Source organism: Megalobrama amblycephala, linkage group LG21, assembly GCF_018812025.1.
Source record: "Megalobrama amblycephala isolate DHTTF-2021 linkage group LG21, ASM1881202v1, whole genome shotgun sequence".
Classification (NCBI taxonomy): Eukaryota; Metazoa; Chordata; class Actinopteri; order Cypriniformes; family Xenocyprididae; genus Megalobrama; species Megalobrama amblycephala.
In genome coordinates this window covers 26094023-26120599 of record NC_063064.1, presented here as the reverse complement: position 1 = coordinate 26120599, position 26577 = coordinate 26094023, and the positions used below count along the sequence as shown (strand labels likewise).

The following is a 26577-nucleotide window of genomic DNA, read 5'->3' as shown; positions in this document are numbered from 1 at the left end:
TAGCTCACAGTAGGTTTCTTTTTATACAAGTTAATAAATTATTGTTAAAAATCAATCCAGCTATGGAGAAAATGAATGGGGATTTTTACTTCCGGAACCTGACTGTTGCACTACAGTTGGCAGCGCGCTTTGCAATCTCATTAGTTGATTGTCATTTACGAAATATACGCGACTTACATCTGCGAGTATGTATGAGAAAAAGAATGGGGCACTGGGTCATGTTATGGCTGAATTTTGGCACTCATAGTGACTCATGTGTATGTAGTTGGAATCATGACAATTTAACCTTGAAGAGCTCAGGTTTCCAGCGCTCGTGCCGACTATAAAATGGGTCTTTTATTCCAGACAGCCCCAACAATCTTTCTCTCTGGAACATATACAGCTCTCCTCTTACGTGCTGTGTGTAATCACATGGTTTTCTTGCCCTTGCTCACCGTTTCCTGCATTTCTTTCTTGTTTAAAGAACCTTTGCACTCAAGGCTTGGAATTCATTTGACGCAAGATCCTGAATAAGCTCCATTTTTTTTTGTTCACCCAAAAATGAAAATCCTGTCATCATTTATTCACCCTCATGTTATTTCTAATCTATTATTTCTAAAAAAAAGAACCTATAAGAAGTGAACTATTCTTTTAAGATGCTTACTTTAAAGTAAGCAACTGTATGATTGTGGCTCACTGACATCAGATAAAATGTTTGTCACCTCAATCACAGCATTTAGTCGTATTTATATCTTTATATTTTTTTCCCTTCTAACCACTTTCTTCTCTATAGACACATGCACTTCTCACTTCCCTAGATCTCTCACAATCAGGTAGCTGTGTATCCTGACATTATTGATCTCAGTGTCCCATCTCCTGCTACTGGAGTGGTGTGAAACACAGCTGCCCCAAGCTAATGATTAGCCCAGTGGTGAGGGAACAGCCCTGACACAGACTGTTCAAAGGTACAGGAGAACTAAGAGGCACTATACTTAGAAAAATCTTTATAAACAATGTCATAAATACATGTGCGGCATAACGTCAGATTGCATTCACTGGAACTGAAGAGCATGAAACAACATCAAAATGTTAGGCTGAGGAGTCACACAATGGAGTTTAGATGGTCATAATGTCTCAAACAACTTGAGGGGGAAGCTCTCCACTGAATTACCTTTCACTCACTTTCTCTCTCATTATGTGGGTGGATTTTTGAGGGCTGCAGCCGTATTTCCCTTTCTCTCTCTCTCTCTCTCTCTCTCTCTCTGAGGGTTTTCATAGTCTGCTCACGTTATGCTGCCCCACAAAGAGTCTTTCTGTGGCAGGGCACAAAACTACAGGCCTGCGGAGCACGACATAATTACAAATCACAAAGCTCTCAGTACTGCAGGCCAGCCCCAGCTGCATTCTGCAACGTTTTCAACCCCAAACACTCTCTCCAGCCATTCCTCTCTCGACTGGCTGAAATCCCTCCTATTTTCTCTTTTACTACACGCTTTCCCCTCCCAGTAAAAACCAGGTCTCACTATCTTCCTAAATCATGCATGAAGGACTTCAAGGATGAGTTAGGTCAAACGCACACCACACGTATTAACACTTGTTTTGATTGCTTAGTCAGGACCAGAGCTCCCTACAGGTCTCTTTTTTTACATTATATTATTATATTATTTAACTGATGCATAGGGATGCACCAAAATTAAAATGCTGGATAATACAGATAATCCATTTTTTAATTCTATACTATTTTGTAGGGCTGATAAGCCACGCAAAATCGGGTTCATTATCGAAGTCGATTCATCTTCGATACTGAACGCGATTTTGCGGGGCTTCTCCGTGAACTACGGCTTTGTCTATTAAAAGGCGCTCCATTTGAAAGCAGGTGATGGCGATTTAGCGGTAATCAGGGAACCGACTTTACTGACGAAATGTGCGTGAGAATCGCATGCAATATATCGCCCAGCCCTACTATTTTGTCTAAATAAATTCAAAACAAAACTCAAATCAATAGTTTGATAGTCAATAGTCAACACCAAAGACGCTTTAATATATTATGTGTTTTTATTAGACAGGTGAGCAACTGTTTGGATACATTCATCGACAGAAAACGAATCACTTTTATATAGCTCAACACTTGTTATCTTATTGTTTAAATCTGGTTTTCTTGATTTACAGCGAGTACCATGTTTTACCATGCCTAATATCGATGTAGCTTACTGCAGTGTGCAACAAGTGTCTCATAATGCTACTGCTATAATAATTTTCAACACACAAACGTATCTAATATGATTAAACAGTGCTGCGTTACCCCACATACTCATGACCAGAAGAAGCGGAAGCAGTCATCTGCGGCATAATAAAAGTTCCACTGCTCTCGAGCTGTGTCGTGTGTCGCGCTCGTCTCTCATTAGCAATCACTCCAGCGGCCTCGTTCCAGTTCAACGATTTCGGCCACACCCTGCTTCATACAGTAATGTTAATAAATCTTTAATACATTAGCTCATCCATGAATATGATTTCTGCCCGAGTCTCGTCGGATTATTTTCCACCAGATGTAGACGTGAAGACAACACCTCCCATGATTCTGCAAAATCAAGGCGTCATCAAGCTACGCCTTTGTTTTGAATAAGCGACCTCTAGTGGCGAATATTACATATTGTGCCTTTAACTTTGATGACAAAGGTAATTATAATGTAAAAATAGGGGAAACAAGCATGCACAATTAAACACCGACTTGTATATCGATATAAATTTTAAAAAATTATCTCTGATATGCCCTTCTCGAATCTAGAGTCCACACAAAATGCTCTAATGTGAAAACGGCATTAGTATGAAGAGAAAAAAAAAAACAACTTTACAATTTCTGCAATTCATTCCCCTGCCCGAGTCATTTTGTTATAAGTACTTAGGATGCGCCATTTTAAAATCCTTCCTCATGAGTCCCTGTCTAATCAAACATCGAGGGATTTTCTCTTCGTTGAGATGAAGGTCTAACTTAATCCAACTTCTAATCGTCCTCTCAGAGGCAGGCTGACGACAGCCGTGCTTGTCCGAGATAAGAGGGCACAGATTCAGGCAGCTGCGGCACCGTACACGCACACCATCCGCCACCTACACACATACTAAAAAAACAATCAATGCAATGAGTAATCATAAAAAAAATTGACTGTCAAGCACTTGTCGCAGCGTGAGTCAGTGGTGTTGCTCCTGCCGCACATCTTGGATTAACGCAGAAAGTTGAAAGCAGGAAGTGGTGTAACTCTGAAACAAATAAGGTATAACTGCAACCTCTCTGATGCAACTTCTGCCTTAATCATCATTTTGGAAAAAATGTCAATGAAGTGTCTCTCTTCAGTCTCAGAGAGCTGGTGAAGAGGCCTGAGGCGGGATTGCAAGTCAGGTCTTCAAACTGTGTTTTCCCTAGTAAAATGATTGCCCAATTCCTCATGCCTTGGGCTAAAAGAGTCTAATGTGAGGTAGTGACAGGTATGACATAGGAGACACAGGCTAATTGTGGAAAGACCTAATTCTATTCCAGCATCTTGAGGTGGGACTGCAAGTCAAGACTTCAAACGGTGTTTCCCCAAGTAAAATGATTGCCTATTTCCTCATGCCTTGGGTTAAAATAGTCTTTAATGTAAGGTAAGGACAAGTACGATATAGAAGACACAGGCTATAGAAAGATCCAATTCTAAAAACTAATTTTAAGAATTAGATGATGATACCCGGTCAATAAAAAGGGTGCAAAAAACAGTGCGTGTGAAGAAAATCTCTCCTGTGTTGAATTTAGTTAACACGACAATAACGCATTAACAGTAGGGCTGGGCGATATATCGCATGCGATTGTCACGCGCATTTCGTCAGTAAAGCCGGTTCCCTGATTACTGCTAAATCGCCATCACCTGCTTTCAAATGGAGCGGCGTTTAATAGACAGAGCCGTAGATCACTGACAAGCCACGCAATATCGCGTTCATTATCGAAGGCGATTCATCTGCGATAATGCGCGTGACAATCACATGCGATATATCGCCCAGCCCTAATTAACAGTGTTTTATTTGTAATTTGTGCATTTGTAAAAAGAAAGAAAATCTCAGTTTTCAAATTCTGTCCACTTTAAATGCCGTTTTGACGCTCTTAAATGTAACGTGACAGATTGCTGTAGCGTAAGCGGCAGCACGAAGCACAAGTCTTTTCTTCCACATTAGTCAGTCCCTTCAGAAAAACGCGGAATTTTTTTGTGATTGTTGTGGGCTAAAATGCTTGATTTTGCGGCACGTTTTCTTAAAAAATGCGATGGAATATGCGGGATATTTTTGCAATTTTATGCGATGAAATTGCGGGAACTTTCAAAAACTGCGGTTTGATGAAAAACAGAAAAAAATAAAAGGTGATTCCCCCAACACCCTGTTCTCACTAGGCTACTACTTTAATGTAAAGAGTAATTTCCTATTACTTCCTATGATAAGCAAGCATACTAAATCACAGAATATTTTATTTCAGACCTTAATTAACACATGGCCCAAACTTACAAAACATTGAGTCAAACAAGTTCTGTAGCTTCACAAAAGGAATAGGAGTTTGTAGAAAGGCGCTATATAAAATAAACGTATTATTATTAATATCCAACAACTTCTATAAAAATGAATAAATAAAATATTTTTAAAAATGTGTGCTTCTTCCTGCCTGCTTCCGCTGCTGCTTTAACCATCCTTGGCGGTGGCAAAGTGAAAGTGGTTTTCCAGCGTCAACACGCAGTTGCACGGAGTGCAAAATATTTTGCCCCCACTGTCATGTAACACACTGGGAAACTGCTTCGCGCTGTCTTTTGCGCTTATTTTTATTGGCAAATGAGAATGATTTGAGTGCTTCATTATGGTTTCATGGTTTGCAGATGATGTTCACGTCGCGTAATTACGTCACTTCACAAGGTTCCCATAGCAATAGGGGGAAAATAATGGCGCTTTACTAGTGTGAAGTAAACGCAACATTTTTCAACTTTCTGCTAAGATATGTGACTTTTTTGCAACGAAAATGCAGGGATTATGAAATCATGCTAGCCCGCATATATTTTGCTTGCTGAAATCGCCAATCTAGCGGCAAAAGTGGGCGTATTTGAAAAAATGCGACCCCCGCATAAATATGCGGACTTTGGCTGATTATGCACGAAATCAGGCGATCGCATAATCGCGTTTTTCTGGAGGGACTGATTAGTACAAGTTATATCACAAAAAAAAAAAAATGCATGAACATCAAAAGGTAAGTTGAAAGATGCAACTTACAGGAATGTATCATGTCTCATGTAATCACTTAATCTGTGTTTCAACTGCAGAAAGACATTAATAAAACAGTGTGTAAACAATGTCACATAACATCACATTTACCTCAGGAATGTTTTCCAAAGTTTATGGTTCCTTCGTGAACTATATATTAAAAAAAAAAAAACACTAGATGGGAGCTTATTTACTGTTAATTATATGTTTAAATAAATTAGCCATGAAGACAAGTGCTTATGAAAAGTACCTTATGTTCAACTGAGTTGTATACAAACATTTCAGTTTTTATTTGAGTGTAATTATTATATCTAAAAATAAAAAGCAGCTGAATATAATACCTCTGTTGTTAATTATAACATCTAAATATTATAGTGTACCAAATGATAGGGTTTTATTCTGAATAATCGGCTATCGGTTTCGGCAGAGAAATTTAGTATCGGTGTATCTCTATTTCACACACTTGAATCGGAATCATGACAGCTGTTTTATCATTATCAAGTATACATTTCAAATTCCATCACATCATTGAAGTGAATTATGCAAGTAACAACAGCGGCAAATAGATTTCAACATTTACTAAAGAAAACATAAGGAATGCTTGCCTGGGTAAAACTATAATGCAGGGTTATTATAGTTAAACTAAAAACATAAAATGTTGCTTCTTGAAATAAAATAAACATTAACAAAAAAAAAAAAAAAAAAAAAAATGTACTAAAATAAACAAACAAATAAAAAATTAACATATTAATACATGTTTTTGTCCATCTGATTACTTTTTAGTAAAGTAATTGCAAAACTTTCCTCGACAAGCCATATGCTTCATAGCATATCATTCAAGTTCGTAGCACAAGCAGTTTGGGTTATGCAATACTTCAATTTGGATAAATCACTAACCCCAAGTATGAGCAACAGTAATAGTGATGCTTATCAAACTAATTAACAACAATAAAGCTCAGAGTGTTTATAGCTAATGTTATTTGCCAATGACCAGCTCAGATCCATCTCTGATAATCACATGGGTGTTTGGGAAAGTCCAGAAAAGGTTAAGAGTCTTTATGACTTACAACAGACACACACACACACACACACACACACACACACACACACACACACACACACACACCCACACACACAAAAAACATCTTCCAGCTTCTGTTCAGACTCTTGCAAGAGAGCAGAAGGAGGGACTGCACATTTGTAGCACATCAATGGCAAAGAGTGCAGCGGGGCACATGTGAATGTGTGTAACGGCTCTATAGGGCATTTCTGGGCACCGTGCCCTGCCCGCTCTATCTTATCAGCTGTAGAGACACAGGATTGCCAGCTTTTATGAAAGGCTTCCTGAAGCTCATCTAATCCTCTGACAGAACGGATCTACGCGAGCGGTACGTCAGCAGAGCTCCATCACAGAGCCAAAGGTGACAATCACAGTTATAATTACAGATGTGTCAGAAACGACCCTAATCTTGGCATACTATTATTAACACTAATTCACCGATTCTGTGTGTGCGCGTTCAGATACGAGAAACATGATGGAAGTGAAAAGGTTTTCACATGCAAAAAAGACTGCACATGACAGTACTTCCTCTTGTCTGCTTGCAAAACCATCATCTTATACTGTATGAATATATGACTGTGTAGAGTTCAAACAAAGCTGTAGTGCATTAGCACATCATTAACTATATTTTAATTTTCAAACTCTAAGACAGGCATTTTTCACTGCTGTTAGAGACGTTTCCATGAGACGCTGTACTGAACAAAAGTGAAGTGAGGCACACGAGAGAGGTTGAAACTGATACCGCAGTTTCACTCTTTTTTGCGGACACGCCAAGTCTCTCTTGGAATTTGGCCAACTTTCAATTGCAAATGCGTGGTAAATCGTAACATTTGCATCACAAGGTCTATCGGTTTATTGTGAAACAGTTGCCAATATCTAGCTCTATTGGATAAACATCACTGCACTATAAAGCGAATACAGTATGATCTGAATAAAATGACACTTTCTGCAAATATGATTTTGACTTCCTGTCTGTTGCACAACTTTCTATGCTACCACTTTCTATGCAATGATGAAATTATATATGAATTGCCTCAGACAGTGAAGCCTGTTTTAAGAATGAGAATGAAGCTTGAGTCATGATATCGGAGCGGATGTTCTCGTGCACAAATGGGCATGTGATGTGCTTGAAAACTGACAGAAGGGAGGAGCGATCTCAACTTTGAGCTGTTCAGAACATCTATACAACAAGAAAACCAACTTCCTGATAACATTTCTGCTTTCAATAAAATTTAAGAAACTGACATAAGGATTGAAATACTAATAAAATGAGGTGGTAAACCAACCCTTTAACACAACGATTAATTGTACACACCAGTTGTGCAATCCTAAACTATCATCTGGAACTAACTAAATGGCAAGTTACCAAGCTATGGTCTATACTCTATAGTAAGTAGGGGTGTAACGGCTCAAATTACTCGTGGTTTGGTTTGTATCATGGTTTTAGAGTCACGCTTTCAGTACCGTTCAGTATGTGCTATGTTCAGAGAAAAAAGGACTATACTGTTAAATAAAAATAAAGAAAATAAGAACAAATAATCTAACTACAAGCAACAGTACAAATAAATAAAATAAAGCAAAGATACAAATAAAATAAACAGTGCTTTTCAGGTTTTTCAGGTAGGTTTAACATTTGTTTTCAGGTACAGAAATTGAATAAAGACTGTATAAATTTATACAGTCATGTATTTGACTGTGTAAATTAAAGATTAACCACTATTAAAATTACAAAATCAAGAGCAATGAGTGATTTCCTTGTCTTTTGTTGTTTGTTTCCTTGTCTTTTGTTGTTTTTCCAAGTTGCGTGCGACAGCCGTTTAAAGCAGGTCATTTTGTGAACAAAATGACCTGCTGTTACTGACTATTTAAATCTAGTGGGTTTGGCGTCTCGGGTTTCAAATCCAATGACGCTGGTAGTGATGGTTCTCTCTGCCCAATCAGTGATCTGCAGTGTTTACACGTCACATTTAGTATCGGTACGGTTCGCTTAGAACCTCAACCGAGGTGGTACAATTTAAGCAAACCATACCGTTCCGTACCAAGCGGTCCCATACAGTGGAAAAGTGCCAAAAAGTGAGCCGTATTGAGACATAACGAACCGTACCACGCAGCGGAAAATCACTATAATAGTAAGTGATCTAGGCGGTAAGTGAGTGTTCAGAAACTTGTTGAAATAATAATTATTTTTGCAATTTCATTTGGTGATACTTTTTGCAGTGGATTCTTCATAATGGCTTTAAATTTACTCAAAAGTGGGCCACTTGCGAGGAAGAGCTTAGCAATTTGCCCCTGAAACCGGATGGGCGTGTAAGTTTCCTGTACCAAATGAACAAAGGGATAGCACCAACTTTGAGACAAGCCAAAAGAGGAAGTGGTTTGGGGGACAGAGCAGGAAATGACATCATTCTTTCAGCACCAGCTTTCTAAAACAGGGCTTGAGAGACAGCGTCTGTGGTTGAGAATCCCATAAAGACTCTATATATGGCTGCTGGCTTTGTGTGTGTAAATATAACAGACGTTGACTTTGCCATGTCACCAAAAATAACCATTCTGGAAGCCTGGGCTACCGTTAGTGGCCATTATGTGGCCATATACAAGCTCCAGACTCCATGATAATTAAAATCAATGCGACTTGAACAGCTGAATTGACCAAATGAGGGAAAAGGGCCAAGCGAGAGGCACAAGCACAAGTTGTGCCTGTTGAGTAGCCATTAAATCAAAAGTGAAAGGAAGACATTATACCAATTAGGACTTAACATCAGCTATGGGGAGAGAACTGAATGTGTAAAAGAAATAAGGCACAGCATGGACCTAGAAATTGGATCTCATCACAATGCTAAACCAGAACGGTGGTGGCCACAAAATAAATCTAAAGTAGGTATGAGCAAAACTACATAATTTCATAATTGACTAGCTGGTGGGCGTTCAGTATTTAGGGAGTATTTACATAAGGAGGAGATTGACATAATAGGACAAAAGTACAAAATTAGAATGAAAAATCTAGATAAACTAGTCAGCCTCTAGACTAGTCAATCTAGAGGGAGTGCTAATGCAAGATGAGGGAGAGCATTCGTTGAAGACTACAGCGTAAGTGTTTTCCTTAATGAACGTTTTGCTTTTGTGAACTGCACTGCAAGCACAGACGCAAAGATTAGTGGGCCAGCACAAACGAGCAATAGACTGAAAAGGAAATGGGAGTTTCAGTGTTTTTCATTTTCACTCTCTCCACCCTGCACCTCTGAGACTGAGCTGGCTGATCTTTCTTTTCCCAAGCGGCTGGCACCATCTCTTCATGCCCCACAGTCCCGAGAACAAAGATCTGCCAGTGCTGCATCACCTCACTGTCTCACTCTCTTGTCAAGGATAGAGTCTAGTTTAATGAACCCGCCTCTTAGGAAAATGAGAGAAATCTGTGGCTTATTACAAGATGTAATAAACAGAGCGGTTCCTAACAAGCTACTATGGGGTATGTTGATATTAACATTTCAAGAAAATTGGCACAAAAGCAAACTGCAAATGATCTCATACTTTGCCATCCCAATCCAGTATTAGTTATGAGAGATCACAGGCTGCTTGATAAAATCTCTGGTATTAGATTAACTTTTTTAGAGTAAAATCAAATTAAAACTTGCTCTTCCAATAAATTGAAATACGTAGACGTCAATCAGTCTCGTGATTTTACAGTCTGGCTTTTAGAAAAGGCAGCAACATCAAATATGAGGGAAAATAGCTTGAAGTGTACATGAAATGACAGTTGCAACTGGTTTTACTTCTGTAATGCAATGCATTTCTGGATTAAAAAAAAGTGTTCAAAAGTTTTGGCTAAGTAACATTTTTAAAGATTTTTTTTTCCAGGGATGGGATGCATTGAATTGACTTTTTTTTTTTTAAAATGTACCGACTAACTTAAATGTTAGCTTGACTTTATCCATTGATTTAATGACATTTTGATAAAAGAAAATGTTTTTTCTGTCTGTATAAATCATTTGTTTATAATAAGGCTAAGAACATGTATTTAGTAAGTAAATAATGTTAGTTTTCATTTCATGTTGACTTTAGCAGCAATGCAGTAAATAAAAGCATTAAAGGCAAAATATGTAATATTCGCCACTAGAGGTCGTCTATTCAAAAAGGGCGTGGCCGAGAATCGCGCGTGCGATTGCTATTGAGAGACAGATATCAGTGCCACGCGCGAGTCCCAAGGACATTTCATTCTACCGAACTACTCGCATAGCTGAAATACTACCAATACAGGTCAGTTTATTTGACGAATTAAAATTGTGAGGTAACAATCAATGATGCGCGGGTTGATCCAAAATGAGCGGGTGCCTGCGGTCACCCGCGGTTACCCGCGGTTAGGAGTCATCCAAAAATATTTTTAATGATATTCGGGTCGCGGTCGGTCGGGTCGTTTGAAATAAAGATGCCAATTAAACCTTTGTAATTTATATAGTACTAGACACAATTTTCTATGAAATACATAGGCCTAGACTTTATTGACTGAATAACTTGCGCGAAGATGACGCACAAGCTCAGACTGCAGGTAGAGATGGAGGCGGCAAGAGAAAAGGTGAAGACTGGGGAGTGGAAGCTCCACAAATACACAAATAGAAAGAGCAAAGTGTGGGAGACATTTGCCGAAATAATGAAAGAATGAAATAGTAACATTATTAATGTTGAGCGTTATTAACTTTTGAATAAATGCTGACACGGGACAAAATGCCCGATTTCCTAACACAATGAACTGAGCCATTGCACCATTTTAATAGGCTACTTTTAAACGCATATAGCTCAGTAATGCATTTTCTGAGAGGGGGCGGGATTTTTGTTGGGAAAGTCGGGGAAGAGACGCACACTTCGATTAGACTGGATAAACACATGCAGCATCTTAATTGTTAAGAAAATGAAACGAAATAAATGAATAAATCAAGCTTTTATTACATAACACTAGGCTATATCATACAGCATTCAGAAAAAGAACAGTTTGCGCTCCTAAGGGCTGTCACACTTTTCCAAATATGGCCCAATGACGCTACGATGAGCATTTACTACTTTTAAAAAATGCGGGTAAGGAAGCGGGTCGGGTACAATATTTTCCTTCTTTTTTTTTGCGGTCCGAGTTGCGGGCGGGTTAGTTGAAAACGTCGGTCGGGTGCGGGTTGTTTATACATTGATCCGCGCATCACTGGTAACAATGATACTTTTATGTCTATAAATGTATCCAAACAGTTGTTCCCTTGCCATTGCCACACTTTTTGCCATTGAGATGACTTGGAAAAAGTGTCCCAATCAACCTGAATTCACCCCTAATATATTAAAGCGTCTTTGGTGTTTCCATGGTTTGGTGTTTCAAATATAGCAGCAAATTTGACGTCAATGCCATATTGCCATTAACCTAATAGAAAGCAAAAGCTAAAAGTCTAATAAAACATACAGGGTGAATTCAGGATGATTGGGACACTTTTTGCCATTGAGATGACTTGGAAAAAGTGTCCCAATCAACCTGAATTCACCCCTAATATATTAAAGCGTCTTTGGTGTTTCCATGGTTTTTACAAAACAAAACAGGAAATCGAGGGTAACGCAGCTATGATGTCATTGATATGTGACGGCACGGACACTTATTGGTTGAAATTGCTTATTTCTCTAAATTTAAACATTCTTGGAAATATCTGGCATAATGTAAGAACACAAGTCAACAAAATATAGAACATTAGATTTTTTTTTAATCCAAAAATGTTACATATTGTGCCTTTAATATAAAACATATACAATATATTACTCCAGTTCCACAAGAATCACCCCTCCTCATGCTTCTGTAAAGATCATGTTTGTTCTAGCCCTAGGAGACATCTTGTCAGCATAACAATCCAGAAATGGAAAGGCTTCTGCCCACAAGGCACACCAGTGGCCTACCTCAGTTAAACACATCATAACCCCAATGTTCAATGAATAAAAGAAGTTGGATACATGAGATGAAATTCAATCTGTCGCCCATTTCCCGAGGTAAAACAGTCAATGTAAACCCACTAAAGAGGTGACCTTTCACCTTCCCGATGATGTAAGAGGTTATGGACTTCTGTTCAGTGCATTTCAGCAACCTCCGGCAAAGAATTTAGATAAAGTCGCTTTTTCCACACAATGTGCTTTTTCAGTCATCGCAGTTTACAATAGCTGCACGTTGCTGGCTCTATGGGTCAGTCTGAAGTAAACAAAGAGTACTCACTCTCACTCTCTCCTTGCAAGCTAAACGAGACAATTCAGTGAAGCGGATAGAGATGCACTCATGCAGACATTTGTTTACAAAACGGAAGTCTCGCATTGGTCGGTTAAAAACATATACAACATGTTCCATCTTATACAGCTCCAACTTCATGCGTTCAAAGGAAAGTAAAATATGCTGCACATTTTTCATGTCAGCAACCAGCAAAGAGCAGGTCTGAACAATGTCAACACCACCTTGTTCCACACAAACAGATGGCCGGGCTAGTGTCCGTGATCCAACCCCTAATTTCCGGGCAACTCGCACATCTATGCCAATGTTCTCATTGCTCTTACAGCAGTGTGACAGAGTGCTGTGTTCCCACTTAGAGGTGAGCAAAGCGAGCAAGCTCTGGTCCTGGTGTTAAATGAAGCCAGATGGACATTATTTTCCAACGAGGGACAATTTCTACATCTCAAACTCTATAAGGCAAGCTGCTAAAGAGCAAATCGCAAATACAAAGACTAATCAAATCGGTTCAGAGGAGAGCAGAAAAGGTCAGAAAGGAAATCCCAGTAGGGTTTGCGGGAGTCTGATTGTCTGTAAAACTTGTCATTATCATCAACACTATTGTTTTCTCGCATGGATGTGAAAAGAGTGTGTCTGGTTTTACACACAATGGGTTTGATCAACATCGATTCCTCAGTATTTTGCTGGAAATGGAAATTCTGTCATTGTTTACACACCCTTGTGTCATTCAAATAAAGCATTTCACAATACATATGACTATAGAGATGACTGTAAATGTCCATATTTCAAAAATGTACAGTTCTAAGATAATACTGTTAGCTAATATCATGTACTCATTTAAGCAATGATCTCATTAAAGCAATTATTACAAGCTGTGATCATAATGATTGCAATATATAGATAATGTTTGGTTTGATGTCAATGACTCTGAAATCTCACTTGTGTTTGAGTCCATTCAAATATAGCAGCAAGTTTGACGTCAATGCCATATTGCCATTAACCTAATAGAAAGCAAAAGCTAAAAGTCACTGATGTCAGACTTGCTGCTATATTTTAATGGACCCAAACGTGAGTGAGATTTAAGAGCTGTGGCAGGAAGGAAGACTTTCAGTGAATACATTTAATTTCAATCTGATCTTCATACAAAGCTGTTATATATGATAAAAGCTGTTAATGTATGATAAAATCCCATGAAGCATTCATCAGATTTGCCTACAGAGAAACAGAGCAGTTACTCTTTTTGCACTTGCAAATTTTAATAACCACCATAAGCTTCAGTAATTTAGTGGCTAAGATTAACCAAACTGATAGAAAGCAAAAACTATTTAAAGCGTACTGAGGCAGTGTGGATTACTGATTAATTCATTCATTCACAGTGCCAAGTAAAAAATACTGAGGAAAGCCCCTTTAATTCATATATCACTGTATTTTAGTGACAGGTTTTTGACAAGTTGTCAAAATAATTTGTGTCTGTGCAGATACACTGTTTATATTTTGGTACCAAACAGATCACTTAAAAAGTTAAGCCACACTTGAAGTTGCTTTATATGGAATATATTAAACAAAACCCATGACCTCTCCAACGGACAACTTCTAGGAATCCAGAAGACTTTTTCTAAGTAAGTGTCATACTTCACTGCCCCACAGTTAATGTTGAATAAGTTCAACAATGTGCTGGTCCTCTAGCCAGGTTACAGAAAGGTTTATTTTGAAAGCAAAAATAATGCAAAAGCAGACATAATGTGTCTGAGCAAAAACTATTCTGGAGACACAGAAGCGTTCTGACCTTGCTTTGAGGAAATAGTTGAGAACATTGTGACGGATCATTGAGCTTGCCTGACATAAAAAACCTTTTGAGGACAGATGCAGTCTGATTTCATCAGCCTGATATGCACTGTTCATCAGAGCATGCAAACTAGCAAGAAGGGCATTATAAGGCCATTTTTCACATTAGCTTAATGATCAACTACTTCCAAACCCGAATTATCAAGAGCACGGCAGTTAGGAAAAGTTTTGCAAATTCTGTAAATGGTTTGTCTTGTATATCAGTTTAATCTAGAGATTTGATCCAATGTCTTTGGCGGATAGAGTGACCAGACACCCTGATAAAATACATAAAAACCTACTTACTGTACATAAAATACACAAAGAACTACATCTGTTGCTCGGTGTGCATGTGCGTATTTGTACAATATTTACTAAAAGAAACTACTCAATCTTTGACGAAAAAAATCTGATTTTGGATCGACAAAACTGTAACTTTGGCCTTGTCAACACTATTACGTTTTCATTTGAAAATGCATAATTTTTCTCTCCTTTTTGCCTTCCATCCACATGGAGACTGCATTTTTGAAAACACTCTCCAAAGTGGATAAATTTAAAATGCTGTTTTTGCATTGTAGTGTGGATGGTGAAAACGGAGGTATTTGAAAACGATGACGCATGTTTAGTCACGTGACGCATATTGTACCCATAGATATCTATAGTTATCCCACCATTGTTGTGACTGCTATTTACATTAACAGTATTGCTCAAGATAAATGCTCCTTTGTAGAGTCTTCATATTACATTCCTGCAAATATGACAGAATTTATTCACATTTACCATCCTGTGTGGCAAAATATGATGACAGTTGCGTTTTTAAACCCGATTTTGAGCGTGATTAGCAACTTTTGGAAAACGCTAGTGTGGATAAGGAGCGTTTTTGAATGAAAACTGCTTTCAAAACTCTGTTTTCAAATGTGTTTCAAATGATTAATGTAGCCTTAGTCATGCATTTCATATAAAAATATTAGATCAAGCCATTTTCAAAAAACAATGTTTCTTTGAATTTACTTTCTGTTCTTTAACTTGAATCACACCAGGCAGGATTCAAAATCAAGTCTATTGCATGCAGAGTATGCGCTCTACTGACCAGGCCACGCCCCCTACGTATCATGATTTTTATCATCATAATCATCTGGTCACCCTATCAGCAGACCACAGAAGAGATCTGCAAAAAGACAGATTTAAAGCCTGAAAGCAAATGCTAGACCAAAGTAAATATAGGCCTATATAACCTACTAAAACCCAAAACCCCTCACAATATCTTCTGCCGAGTGGAAAAGCAGGGCATTCCTTGCACCATTACTAAAAGGCAAAATAAGAAGCAGACACAGGTTTGTCAGTAGCAGTAAGAGATCACACACACACACACACACACACACACCCACATCCACACAGCCTGCTATTACCTCAGACTATAATCATACAGTGGAGACCTTCAAACCTACATTATAACTATACACCACCTAACACAATAAATCAGCTCATTTTTGCAACTAATTATAAGCATAATTATCTGGGGCCCGATGCATATAACCTGCCTTTAGACCCTTGACAGCGGATCCCCAAACAGACCGGCCGGCTTTTTCCACTAAGCGATCAACAGAGAAGGCAAATAAGGTGTGTAAATGCAAAACGTGATTTCCATGTGGTGAAGGACCGTTACAGACATGATGACAGGAGAGAGCAACACAGTGCCAGTTTACAGTCATCTTTCCAGCCGAAAAGAGCTTGATGGGTTTTTGTGTCTGTTTGTTTGTTCTGGGGCCTTTTGCCAAATGCCTGTCGGCATTTATCTGTCGGTACAGTAAGAGTGTGAAAAAAAGAAAGAAAAAAATGCACACAGGATGAGCGATTGTGTTCTGGGAGTTATCCACGCTCTATTTATCACCATCAACGCTATTAAGCCCAATGGCTAAAGCAAAGAGGCGAAAGCACGAATCAGTTCAACAGGTTCTGTCAAACCTGTTAAATGGGTTCAGGGAAGCATCACAGATGCATATGCATGCTTCACTACGTTCTGCATGGATCTTTTGCAATTTGATAAGAGTAAAATTATTGGCTACAGTGCAGGGACTCCAAAATAATTTACCAAATTAATTTAAACATGAAATATTATTGCTTTTACATTACTTTTTTTATGCATTTAGCACAGTAAAAATTAAAGCAGTACACTCATGCTGCAAGCAAAAGTCTGGAGATGTTCAGACATGTCTGTGCATCGAAGGTGATGAGTACAAAAGCACTGATGAATATTTCCCTCTGCCAGTAAAAGTGGAAAACAAAAGGCAGTTAGAACAATCCAGGAGTAGAATAAATAAACAGCAATGTGCTGGAATTCACTGTGAAAGATTAAATTTGATCAAAGTTCAGGAAACTTAAAGGGTAAGCCCAGCTAAAGAATCATTCCTGGAATTAAGAGGAACAAAAACAAACAAACAAAAAAAAATCTGCACCATCTTATTGTTAACCAAGTTTCAGAAAGACATTTAGAGGAGGTAAAGTTAAAGGCCTTAAAAATGAAAATCCTGTCATCATTTACTCACCCTCAAGTTGTCCCAAACATGTATGAGTTTCATTCTTCTGTTGAACACAAAAGAAGATATTTTAAAGAATGTTGGTAACCAAAGAGTTGATCGCACCCGTTGACTTCCATAGTATTTTTTTTTTCCTACTATGGAAGTCAATGGGTGCCGTCAACTGTTTGATTATCACCATTCTTTAAAATATCTTCTTTTTGTGTTCAACAGAAGAAAGAAACCCATACACCCTTGAGGGTGACTAAGTAATGACAAAATTTTCATTTTTGGGTGAACTATTCCTTTAACTCAGAGCTCTGGGAGCCTGGAAATACAACTTTTCCCTACATCTGCCTCAAGCTAAAAATAGTCCATCATCCATCTAAGCAAAGCAACACTCCCCTCTGAACCAAAAGTTTGAATTTGGAAAGACCAGAGGGGTGGAACAAAGGTTGAGACATCGGCCTGTGTGAGAATGACCATGTCTTTTCCAAACTCAACCAACATTTCCAAACCAGAGGTCTTATCCTGGCATTACAAGTAGTTTTGGGATTAAAAACGCAATCATTTTGAGAATCTGGTGGTGATTCTGGGGAATTAGATTGTATGTGCCCTAGCAACTAGTATGTACAATTCTGTTCAACGCTGTAACTCGTTACTTTCAAAGTGGGAAGTGACTTGTCTAGATGTGCGTCATTAAAAACCTCCTCAGACAGTGACTCAAATCCCCAACCTAGTGTTTACTCTCCACGTATGCTATTAGAGCACAGTCCACTGAGATCTACAATTAAATGTAGTAACTGACAGGGGAAACATTATTAGGATTGTTCACGGTTACTTAACTGAGTAGGTGTTCTGAGGATTGGGGCCTAAAATTGGGGTCCAAATTTATTACTTATATCTGATACCTAAAGCTTTTCTCCATAACACATATGGGGAATATTTCTCACATAAAGATACCAAAACAAAACAAAAAAAAATATCTGGAACAAAATCAAAATGTGTTTTCAGGTTTTTGTGACTGGCATGGAAAATGGCTCATCTTGTATATAATGATACAAGTGTTTATCATACATATGGAAGGAAAAACAAAATAATTCAATTGTCGATGGGATAAAAATACACTAAAATGATTCAGACAAATGGCAAGTTTAATGCCTCTCTCTGTGTGTGTGTGTGTGTGTGTGTGTGTGTGTGTGTGTGTGTGTGTGTGTGTGTATATATATATATATATATATATATATATATATATATATATATATATATATATATATATATATATATATATATCCTATCTTTTTAAATCCACCCACCACTAAAGAGTTAATTTTGGACACTGCTTGAAATCTTGCTGGTGTTTGAGGGACAAACACCATTATGAAAGATAACTAACAGGTTTTGTTTGACATGAAATGTGAGAGAGTTGAATCATATAAAATGTGAGAGAGTTGCAAATCCAAAAACTGCTGTGCACAACCTTGTCTCCCTCACATGTATTTTTTTTTTTAAGTCAATGCAGTGGTATGCCAAAGCAATTTTCTGAGTTCATAAAGTAAAATTCAAAAGGCTTTAGAACTCACAATAAAAAGCTCCACACCAAGTATTTCATTTCCCAGCAAGAGTCCTTAGCAAACACGCAAAGCAGTACAATACACAACTCCTGCCAAACACTTTCTTTGGTTCAGGGTGCATGTTCCAGGCTTCTGTTTGGGCTTTAAGCCTTCCAAAAACATCCCCCCACAGAATTCCTGCATTTCTGTCAAAACACACTTCGGACCAGGCCAAAGTGCATGCTGAGTATGAGTGTGTGTGGCCATGCTGCACCACAAGGGATGTTGAGAGTGATCACAGGCACTGTCAAAACATTCCCTCAACCTCTCCCCTCAGTCACACTGAAATAACCCAAATCTACAACATACATCTGTTTTTCTGTGATTGGGAAAGTTTCACACATACAGTGAATTTGTGTCCTCGGGGTCTTATATAGCTTTTTGAGCTTACAATAGATGATTCGGGCCAGATATTAAAACATTTGTGGCATTTAAGCTTGATGCCTTTACTATTCCCAGGTGAAAAAAAAAGTACACTTCTATAATATACTTAAAGTGCTTTATTTTTGTGCACTTTTGAGACAGTATGAAATATGAACTTAAATGTGCTTTTAATATACTATCTCTGCATTTAAAAATATATATTTAGCTACCACTTGTAGTACACTATGGGTTCAAATGTACTATAAGCGGTAGCTAAATATATTTTTTAAATACAGAGATGGTATATTAAAAGCACATTTTAGTTCATATTTCATGGCGTCTCAAAATAGCACAGTTGAGTACACTTAGATGTTCTTAAGATGATCTTAAGTAGTACTAAAGAAGAATTTTTAGTATATTAAGTACAAAATTAGTGCACAAAAATAGAGCACTTTAAATATATTATAGAAGTGTACTTTTGTTTCACCTGGGTTACTCGAACATGTGGGAAATAATCATAAATACAGAAAGAGTAGGCGTGTCCAAACTTTTAGCTTTGTGAAGCAATAATACTAACTTGTTAAGTGCCAAAAATGACCGTCATCATATCAAACACTTGGGCTTTTCAAATGTTTACCTCAACAAATTTTGTACATGCCTCAGGCCATATTTTGAGTAAAAAAATAACTGAAAAACACGAATTATAAAAGTATAAATTGCTAAACAAGTAAACGCTTGCTCTAGTTGACATTTTCTTCAAATCCGTTGACAGTTTCTCGCAGGCCACACCTGAGGAGGAAACCTGGCACACATAACGTTATATTACCTAGAAACCTGCCTTCACACTTCGCAAGAATATCTCCCTTTCCATCTCAAACACGTTTAAAATGAGTTCTTGAATCACACTGACACTTACTAATGTGATAAAGTGCTTATAAATGTAATGTTTTACAGCAACGAGTCGCTGACCGTTATCTGTGATTCGTCACTCACCCAACAACAGCAGTTTCACTTCTTTGGCGGCTTTCTCGCCGTCCTCGCGCAGATTCCTGTCAATCATTTTGGACCGCTCGGCCGCGGCTTTATCTTCCTGGCTCACGGTACAGCCCATGGTTCCGAATGCGCGCTTCAGGGCTACGGATTTATGAGTATAGATTTAGGAGAAAAAAAATAAAAGGTATTACCCTTTTAAAGCGACTGGATATTTTAGTCTTCCGTGACTAACTTCCTCTTTTGGCTTTGAAAAAAATGACTGCCTCAAGTCCAAGGAAAGGAAATGTCCTTAAGACACTTAGTAGATCCAAAACTGATATTTTATGCGCCCAAAAGATGTTTGGGGGGGTTTGGGAAAAAAAAGAGATGAATTTATATCTGTGACTGAGATCAGAACAACACCTGGAAACTGTTGACGTTTAAAGCTCCCAGGAGAAACCAAGTAGCCAGACGCTGGAGTTTTACATCACGCGAATAGGGAGGGGGAAAACTTATATCCACATATCCAAAAAAAAAAGTTCGCAAAAAATAAAAGTTGAGATCAACCCCTCATGGATAAAAAAAAAAGCAAGCCGATCGATGAGACAAACTGAATGAATCAGAAAATGCAAAAATCCCCGATGTTTTCCTCGGTTAGTCCGTTCAGGGATCGCCGATGGTTTTGAATAATATGCGCCGTTAGGCAGCTAAGGTTGAACGGTCTCTGATTTCTTTGAGTGTTTTCTAAGCCGCCACACCCCAGTCTGCTGAGAAGAAGTTGCTCTCTGCCACACACAGCAGAAGACAGTTTAGAACTGTTGGGCTCCTCGCGCATTGCCAGCCAGCCCCTCGCGGACACGCCCACCGCGGGTGCTCATGGGAAATGTAGTTTTCCCGCAGTACGCAAAAAAAAATCAGAAATTGCTAGTAAATTTTCACAATTAATTACAAGGAAACGGCAAGAAAACACATTTAATTAAACACGAAATTCTGAAGTATAAAGACTAAAAATGTATTTTCTTGTAAAATGTACTCCAATAACCAACATTGAAAAATATTAATTACAGTCAGAGTATGCCAGTTTACAGAAGCCTACATTCAAATATTCATTTCTTTTTAAATGTGGTAATTATTTATTTAAAGCATGAACTGATACAATTTAAGCAAATTACTTTTTTTAAAGGGTTAGTTCACCCAAAAATGAAAATTCTGTCATTTATTACTTACCCTCATGTCGTTCCACACCCATAAGACCTTCGATAATCTTCGGAACACAAATTAAGATATTTTAGTTGAAATCCGATGGCTCCGTGAGGCCTCCATAGGGAGCAATGACACTTCCTCTCTCAAGATCCATAAAGGTACTAAAGCATATTTAAATCAGTTCATGTTCGTTCAGTGGTTCAATATTAATATTATAAAGCGACGAGAATATTTTTGGTGCGCCAAAAAAAAACAAAATAACGACTTATTTAGTGATGGCCGATTTCAAAACACTGCTTCAGGAAGATTCGGAGCATAAATGAATCAGTGTGTCGAATCATGATTCAGATCACATGTCAAACTGCCATCGGCTGAAATCACGTGACTTTGGTGCTCCGAACAGCAGATTCGATACACTGATTCATTTGTGCTCTGAATCTTCCTGAAGCAGTGTAAGGGGGGACACTACAGGCAAAACACTGTTTTTTCATGCACCTTTGAGATTTTGCGTTTTTTGGCTTTTCATAAAGTGTTTTTTCAGACTGGTGGAAAGAAAACATCCAAAATGCAATTTTAAGTGTATGTTTTATAGCACTTTATCTATTTGCGTCTGTAGATTTCAATTTCAGTACATATCTTTAAAGGCCATTTTCTCAAAATGAGTTTTTTCTCCTGCTCTGAGTCACAAATCTCCACTTCAGCAGAACTTACATACATTAAACTTTACAGTTTTATTCCCATCTATTTATATTCTGAAGGTTTTTACAGGGGGATTTGTTGATATATAATTTGCCGGATTTTATACAACATTTTATTCCTAAAAAAATGGTGGCTGTTGATAGTATTTTCTGATTTTTGGAGTGATAAAAAAGAGATATCCAAAATTTCCTATGTAAAAACCTTTGAATTTAATATGTCCAAAAAATTAAACAAGAATTTTTAACCTGACTTCATCCAATATTCAGATTTTTGTTCTAGAAATGCAAATTAGTGCATACTTAATTAGATAACACCTCATTTGCATATTTAAACATAACATTTTAGAAAACTTGTAATACAAAAAATGTTTGCAATTTTTATGTAATCAACCAGGGGAAGTATGGTGATATCTATAGTTATTTTTTTACCCTATTAACCTGGGGTGTCTCGCCTTAAGATTTACGAATTTCAATTGTATAGTAAAATTATCCTTACATACTATTCATATTATGAATTAAAAATTTTAAATGAGTAAAAAAAATAGAGCTTAATAAAACATCTTAATGGAACAAGGAAATGGACCATTTCGGTTTGTGATTCGTATTCGTAAATTAAATAAAAAACAAAGAAAATATGTTTACATTTATGACTACAAATCACACAAACTAAATGGTCCACCCTTGTTTCATTAATATTTATACAAAATGTTTTAAGCTCTATTTTTTTATCCATTTTAAATTCCTAATTCATAATATGAATATGTAAGGATTATTCAATTCAATTTGATGGAATTTTACTCTACAATTGAAATCTGTAAATCTTAAAAAAGGCTTATTTTTGAGTGTGATACACTCTAAAAAAAAAAAGTGGTTCTTGGCTCGTATTCATAGGGGAACCACTTTTGGTGCTATGTAGCACCATATCTTTAAAGTTTGAAGGTGCTCTACAGCACCTTTGTCAAATGGTGTTATGTAGAACCCAAGAGGTGCCATATCGCATTTTATTTCTTCAACAAAAATAGTGCTAAACAGCACCAACAGTGGTTCTTTGGCTCATAAAGAACCTTTAAAGGGGCTTAACTGGTTCAGCAGTGGTGCTATATAGCACCTTAAACACCCCCCAAGGAACCACTGAAGAACCGCTGAAGAACCATACAGGGGCTTAACAGGTTCTGTATTCAGCAGAGGTGCTATATAGCACCTCATTCTACCCCAAAAAAACGGTGAAGAACCACTGAAGCACCAAGATTTGGTGCTATACAACACTTAAAGTGGTTCCCCTGATTATGAGCCCAAGAACCACTTTTAGTACTAAATAGCACCATTTTTTTTTAGAATGTAGCATCTGCCAATGCATAAGTGTAGATAATAATTTTGTTTGTTTACTTTTTTTATTTTTTATTTTAACAGGCACGTGCTAGCAATGCCAAGGTCAAGGTTTGATTCCCAGTGAAGAAATGAACTGATAAAATATATGTTGCTTGGTTAAAATCATCTGCCAATGCGCAAATATAAATAATAATTGTGCTTGCTTATTTATTTATTTATTAGGCTATAAGAATAACTATTTAGTGGAGGACAAAATGGCCAGTGTGCTGTGGTAGCTTTCTCTTGTTTGCCGTCCAATGACAAATGACATTCTTTAGGGCCCATGTTAGAAATCTCTTTTGTTGAGACTTATGTCAATATTGACGCACTGATTGCAGCATGTGTTCTGTATGATTTGTGCTTAGGCAGGAGATGAAACCTTGTTCAAAGTAAATGGTCGCAATGATTTTTCCATATGGAGTGTGTTTCCATCGTTTGGCTAAAGCAAACACCATTACGACAGAGAGATAGAGCCGTCTCTGTGTTTCACTGCGCCCCCATGTGTCTTAAATTCACACTACACATTTGATACCAGCCCAGTGTCGAATTAGGCCTATTTATTTTTCCTGTAAATTCAGTATATTGTTCAGTTAACCCTTAATTAAAGTGTATTATTGATTTATTCTTGACTATTGATTGTTTTAACGCTATTACATTATACATTAAAACAGATTTATCTTTTTGGAATTCATTGTGTCTATCAGATTGGATGGGTTTAAATAGCCTAGATTATTCATAAAATTGCCCATTTTCTCTCAGATAAGAAGAAACAATGTGTGAACGTTTTCAGGGAACTGCTGCTTCGAGGCAAGATTTTGTTTTGACATAAACAGCTTTAAACTTAAGTGGACAATCAGCAAGAAGGGAAAGAGACAAAAGAGGCGGTTGCTGGTGGTGGAAGAAAAAATCTGCAGGTTTGATCCCAGGAACTAGAAATGTCATTTCTGCTTTCAGAGGGCTGTGCCCTTTAAACACACTCTCAACCTGCAATTAGTGAAGTGTGGCTGTTTTAGATAGATCTGCAAAAAAGGCTATGTAAATGCATTTATTCACATGTTCAATGAGCCACAGAGACATCATATAAACACACATGAATATGAGAAATACAGCTGTCAAGACTGAACCGAGAAAGAATGAATATTATTTATTCTTTTTTATTTTAACATTGTTTACAGTACATGAACTGCCAGCAATGTACTTGATACTGAGAATAAAGAAAATAAAGACATAAACTGGCTTTTTAAAAAGCATTTTTAAAAATTATTACGTTTTAATCATCAGACTAAACATCATCTGACTATTTACAATATATAAACTATAGATGTGCTTATAATATAAAGGGTTTACATTTATGTACATTATTTATAAATGCTGCCATGTAAGTAATGAATTCATATAAACTGTTACAAACAGATGACACTTTCATTACATCACAAGGGAAACATCACGCTGACTGGACACAAGTACACAACTGCTAAAAAGACAATTAAACGCTTCCCCCTTCTGCTACGTTGTGAATCCTTGCAGATTTGGAGATCATACAATCTGCAGGTGCTTAAAAAATGCTGCTGTCAGCCCAGACGTCAGCTCAGAAGCTACAAAAGCTGTGCGTGTGAAAGTCAGGGGGCGGAAGCACAGCATTATGGGGGATTTTGTTGGTCAGGGCAGTTTCTTGTTCACCGCTGCTAATGCTCTAGTTGCAGCAATCACGGATTGTACTGCTATAAAGGGAACAGTATTTATGCATGGTTCATCTTCGATACTAAAGATTTCTACTTTATGCTATATTATAGTAAGTTAATAAGATCTTACTGGTTAACTACCTTCATCATAAAATCATTCATTTATGCAGTGGATACATCAGACAGGAGTCAAATACTCAACCAAAATCATCAGCAATAGCTCTCTCTCTCTCTCGGTGAAATTTCACTCCAAATTCAGAAGAAACCATCTATCTATCTATCTATCTATCTATCTATCTATATATATATATATATATATATATATATATATATATATATATATATATATATATATATAGGGGTCAGTATGTTTTTGAAAAAAGTCTCTTATGCTCACCAAGGCTGCATTAATTTGATTAAATAAAAAACACAATAAAAACAGTAATATTGTGAATTATAAAATATTAAATAACTGTTTTCTATTTTAAAATGTAGTTTATTCCTATGATGCAAAGCTGAATTTTCAGCATCATTCCTACAGTTTGCATATATATATATATATATATATATATATATATATATATATATATATATATATATATATATATATATATATATACACACAGTACAGTCCAAAAGTTTGGAACCACTAAGATTTTTAATGTTTTTAAAAGAAGTTTCGTCTGCTCACCAAGGCTACATTTATTTAATTAAAAATACAGTAAAAACAGTAATATTGTGAAATATTATTACAATTTAAAATAACTGTTTTCTATTTGAATATATTTCACAAAGTAATTTATTCCTGTGATGGCAAAGCTGAATTTTCAGCATCATTACTCCAGTCTTCAGTGTCACATGATCCTTCAGAAATCATTCTAATATGCTGATCTGCTGCTCAAGAAACATTTAATGTGTACAATTGTACAAAATATTTGTGTACAATAATTTTTTTCAGGATTCTTTGATGAATAGAAAGTTCAAAAGAACAGTGTTTATCTGAAATCTAATCTTTTGTAAAATTATAAATGTCTTTACTGCCACTTTTGATTGATTTAATGCATCCTTGCTGAATAAAAGTATTCATTTCTTTAATTTCTTTTCAAAAAAATAAAAATAAAAATTCTTACTGACCCCAAACTTTTGAACGGTAGTGTATAATGCTACAGAAGCTTTGTATTTCAGATAAATGCTGTTCTTTTGAACTTTCTATTCATCAAGGAATCCTGGAAAAAAAAGTACACAACTGTTTTCAACATTGAAAATAATCATAAATGTTTATTGAGCAGCAAATCAGCATATTAGAATGATTTCTGAAGGATCATGTGACACTGAAGACTGGAGTAACGATGCTGAAAATTCAGCTTTGCAATTACTTTGTCAAATATATTTAAATAGTACACAGTTATTTTAAATTGTAATAATATTTCACAATATTACTGTTTTTTACTGTATTTTTAATTAAATAAATGTAGCCTTGGTGAGCAGACGAAACTTCTTTTAAAAACATTAAAAATCTTAGTGGTTCCAAACTTTTGGACTGTACTGTATGTAAGAAATAAGGTACGAGACGCTTCACGTTGTGCCTAACAACTCCCTTCAGCCGTGATTTATTCACGATACAGCACCAGCCTCGAGTACCTTATTGCTTTTATAAAACGGTTACCGCACAATACAAATATTAAAGCCAAAAAATATATGTATCAATGCAGCTTTCATGAAGTAAAATCACTAAAAGCCTTCCTTCCGCCGGAAAAAATAGTCCCTGACCGTGAACAGCAACAAAAGTTACATTATTACAC

The 26577-nt window shown here is 36.9% G+C and overlaps 1 protein-coding gene across 1 annotated transcript in view; it reads right to left on the bottom strand.

Annotated features, from left to right (window-relative positions):
* gnai2a (guanine nucleotide binding protein (G protein), alpha inhibiting activity polypeptide 2a) overlaps positions 1-20647 on the bottom strand; it is a 70717-nt gene extending 50070 nt beyond the window's left edge. The window contains exon 1 of the mRNA XM_048172670.1: positions 19846-20647. Within this exon, the coding sequence (XP_048028627.1) occupies positions 19846-19963 (118 nt within the window). The 5' untranslated portion in view covers positions 19964-20647. The remainder of the gene's footprint in view (positions 1-19845) is intronic.
* Positions 20648-26577: the final 5930 nt, after the last annotated feature.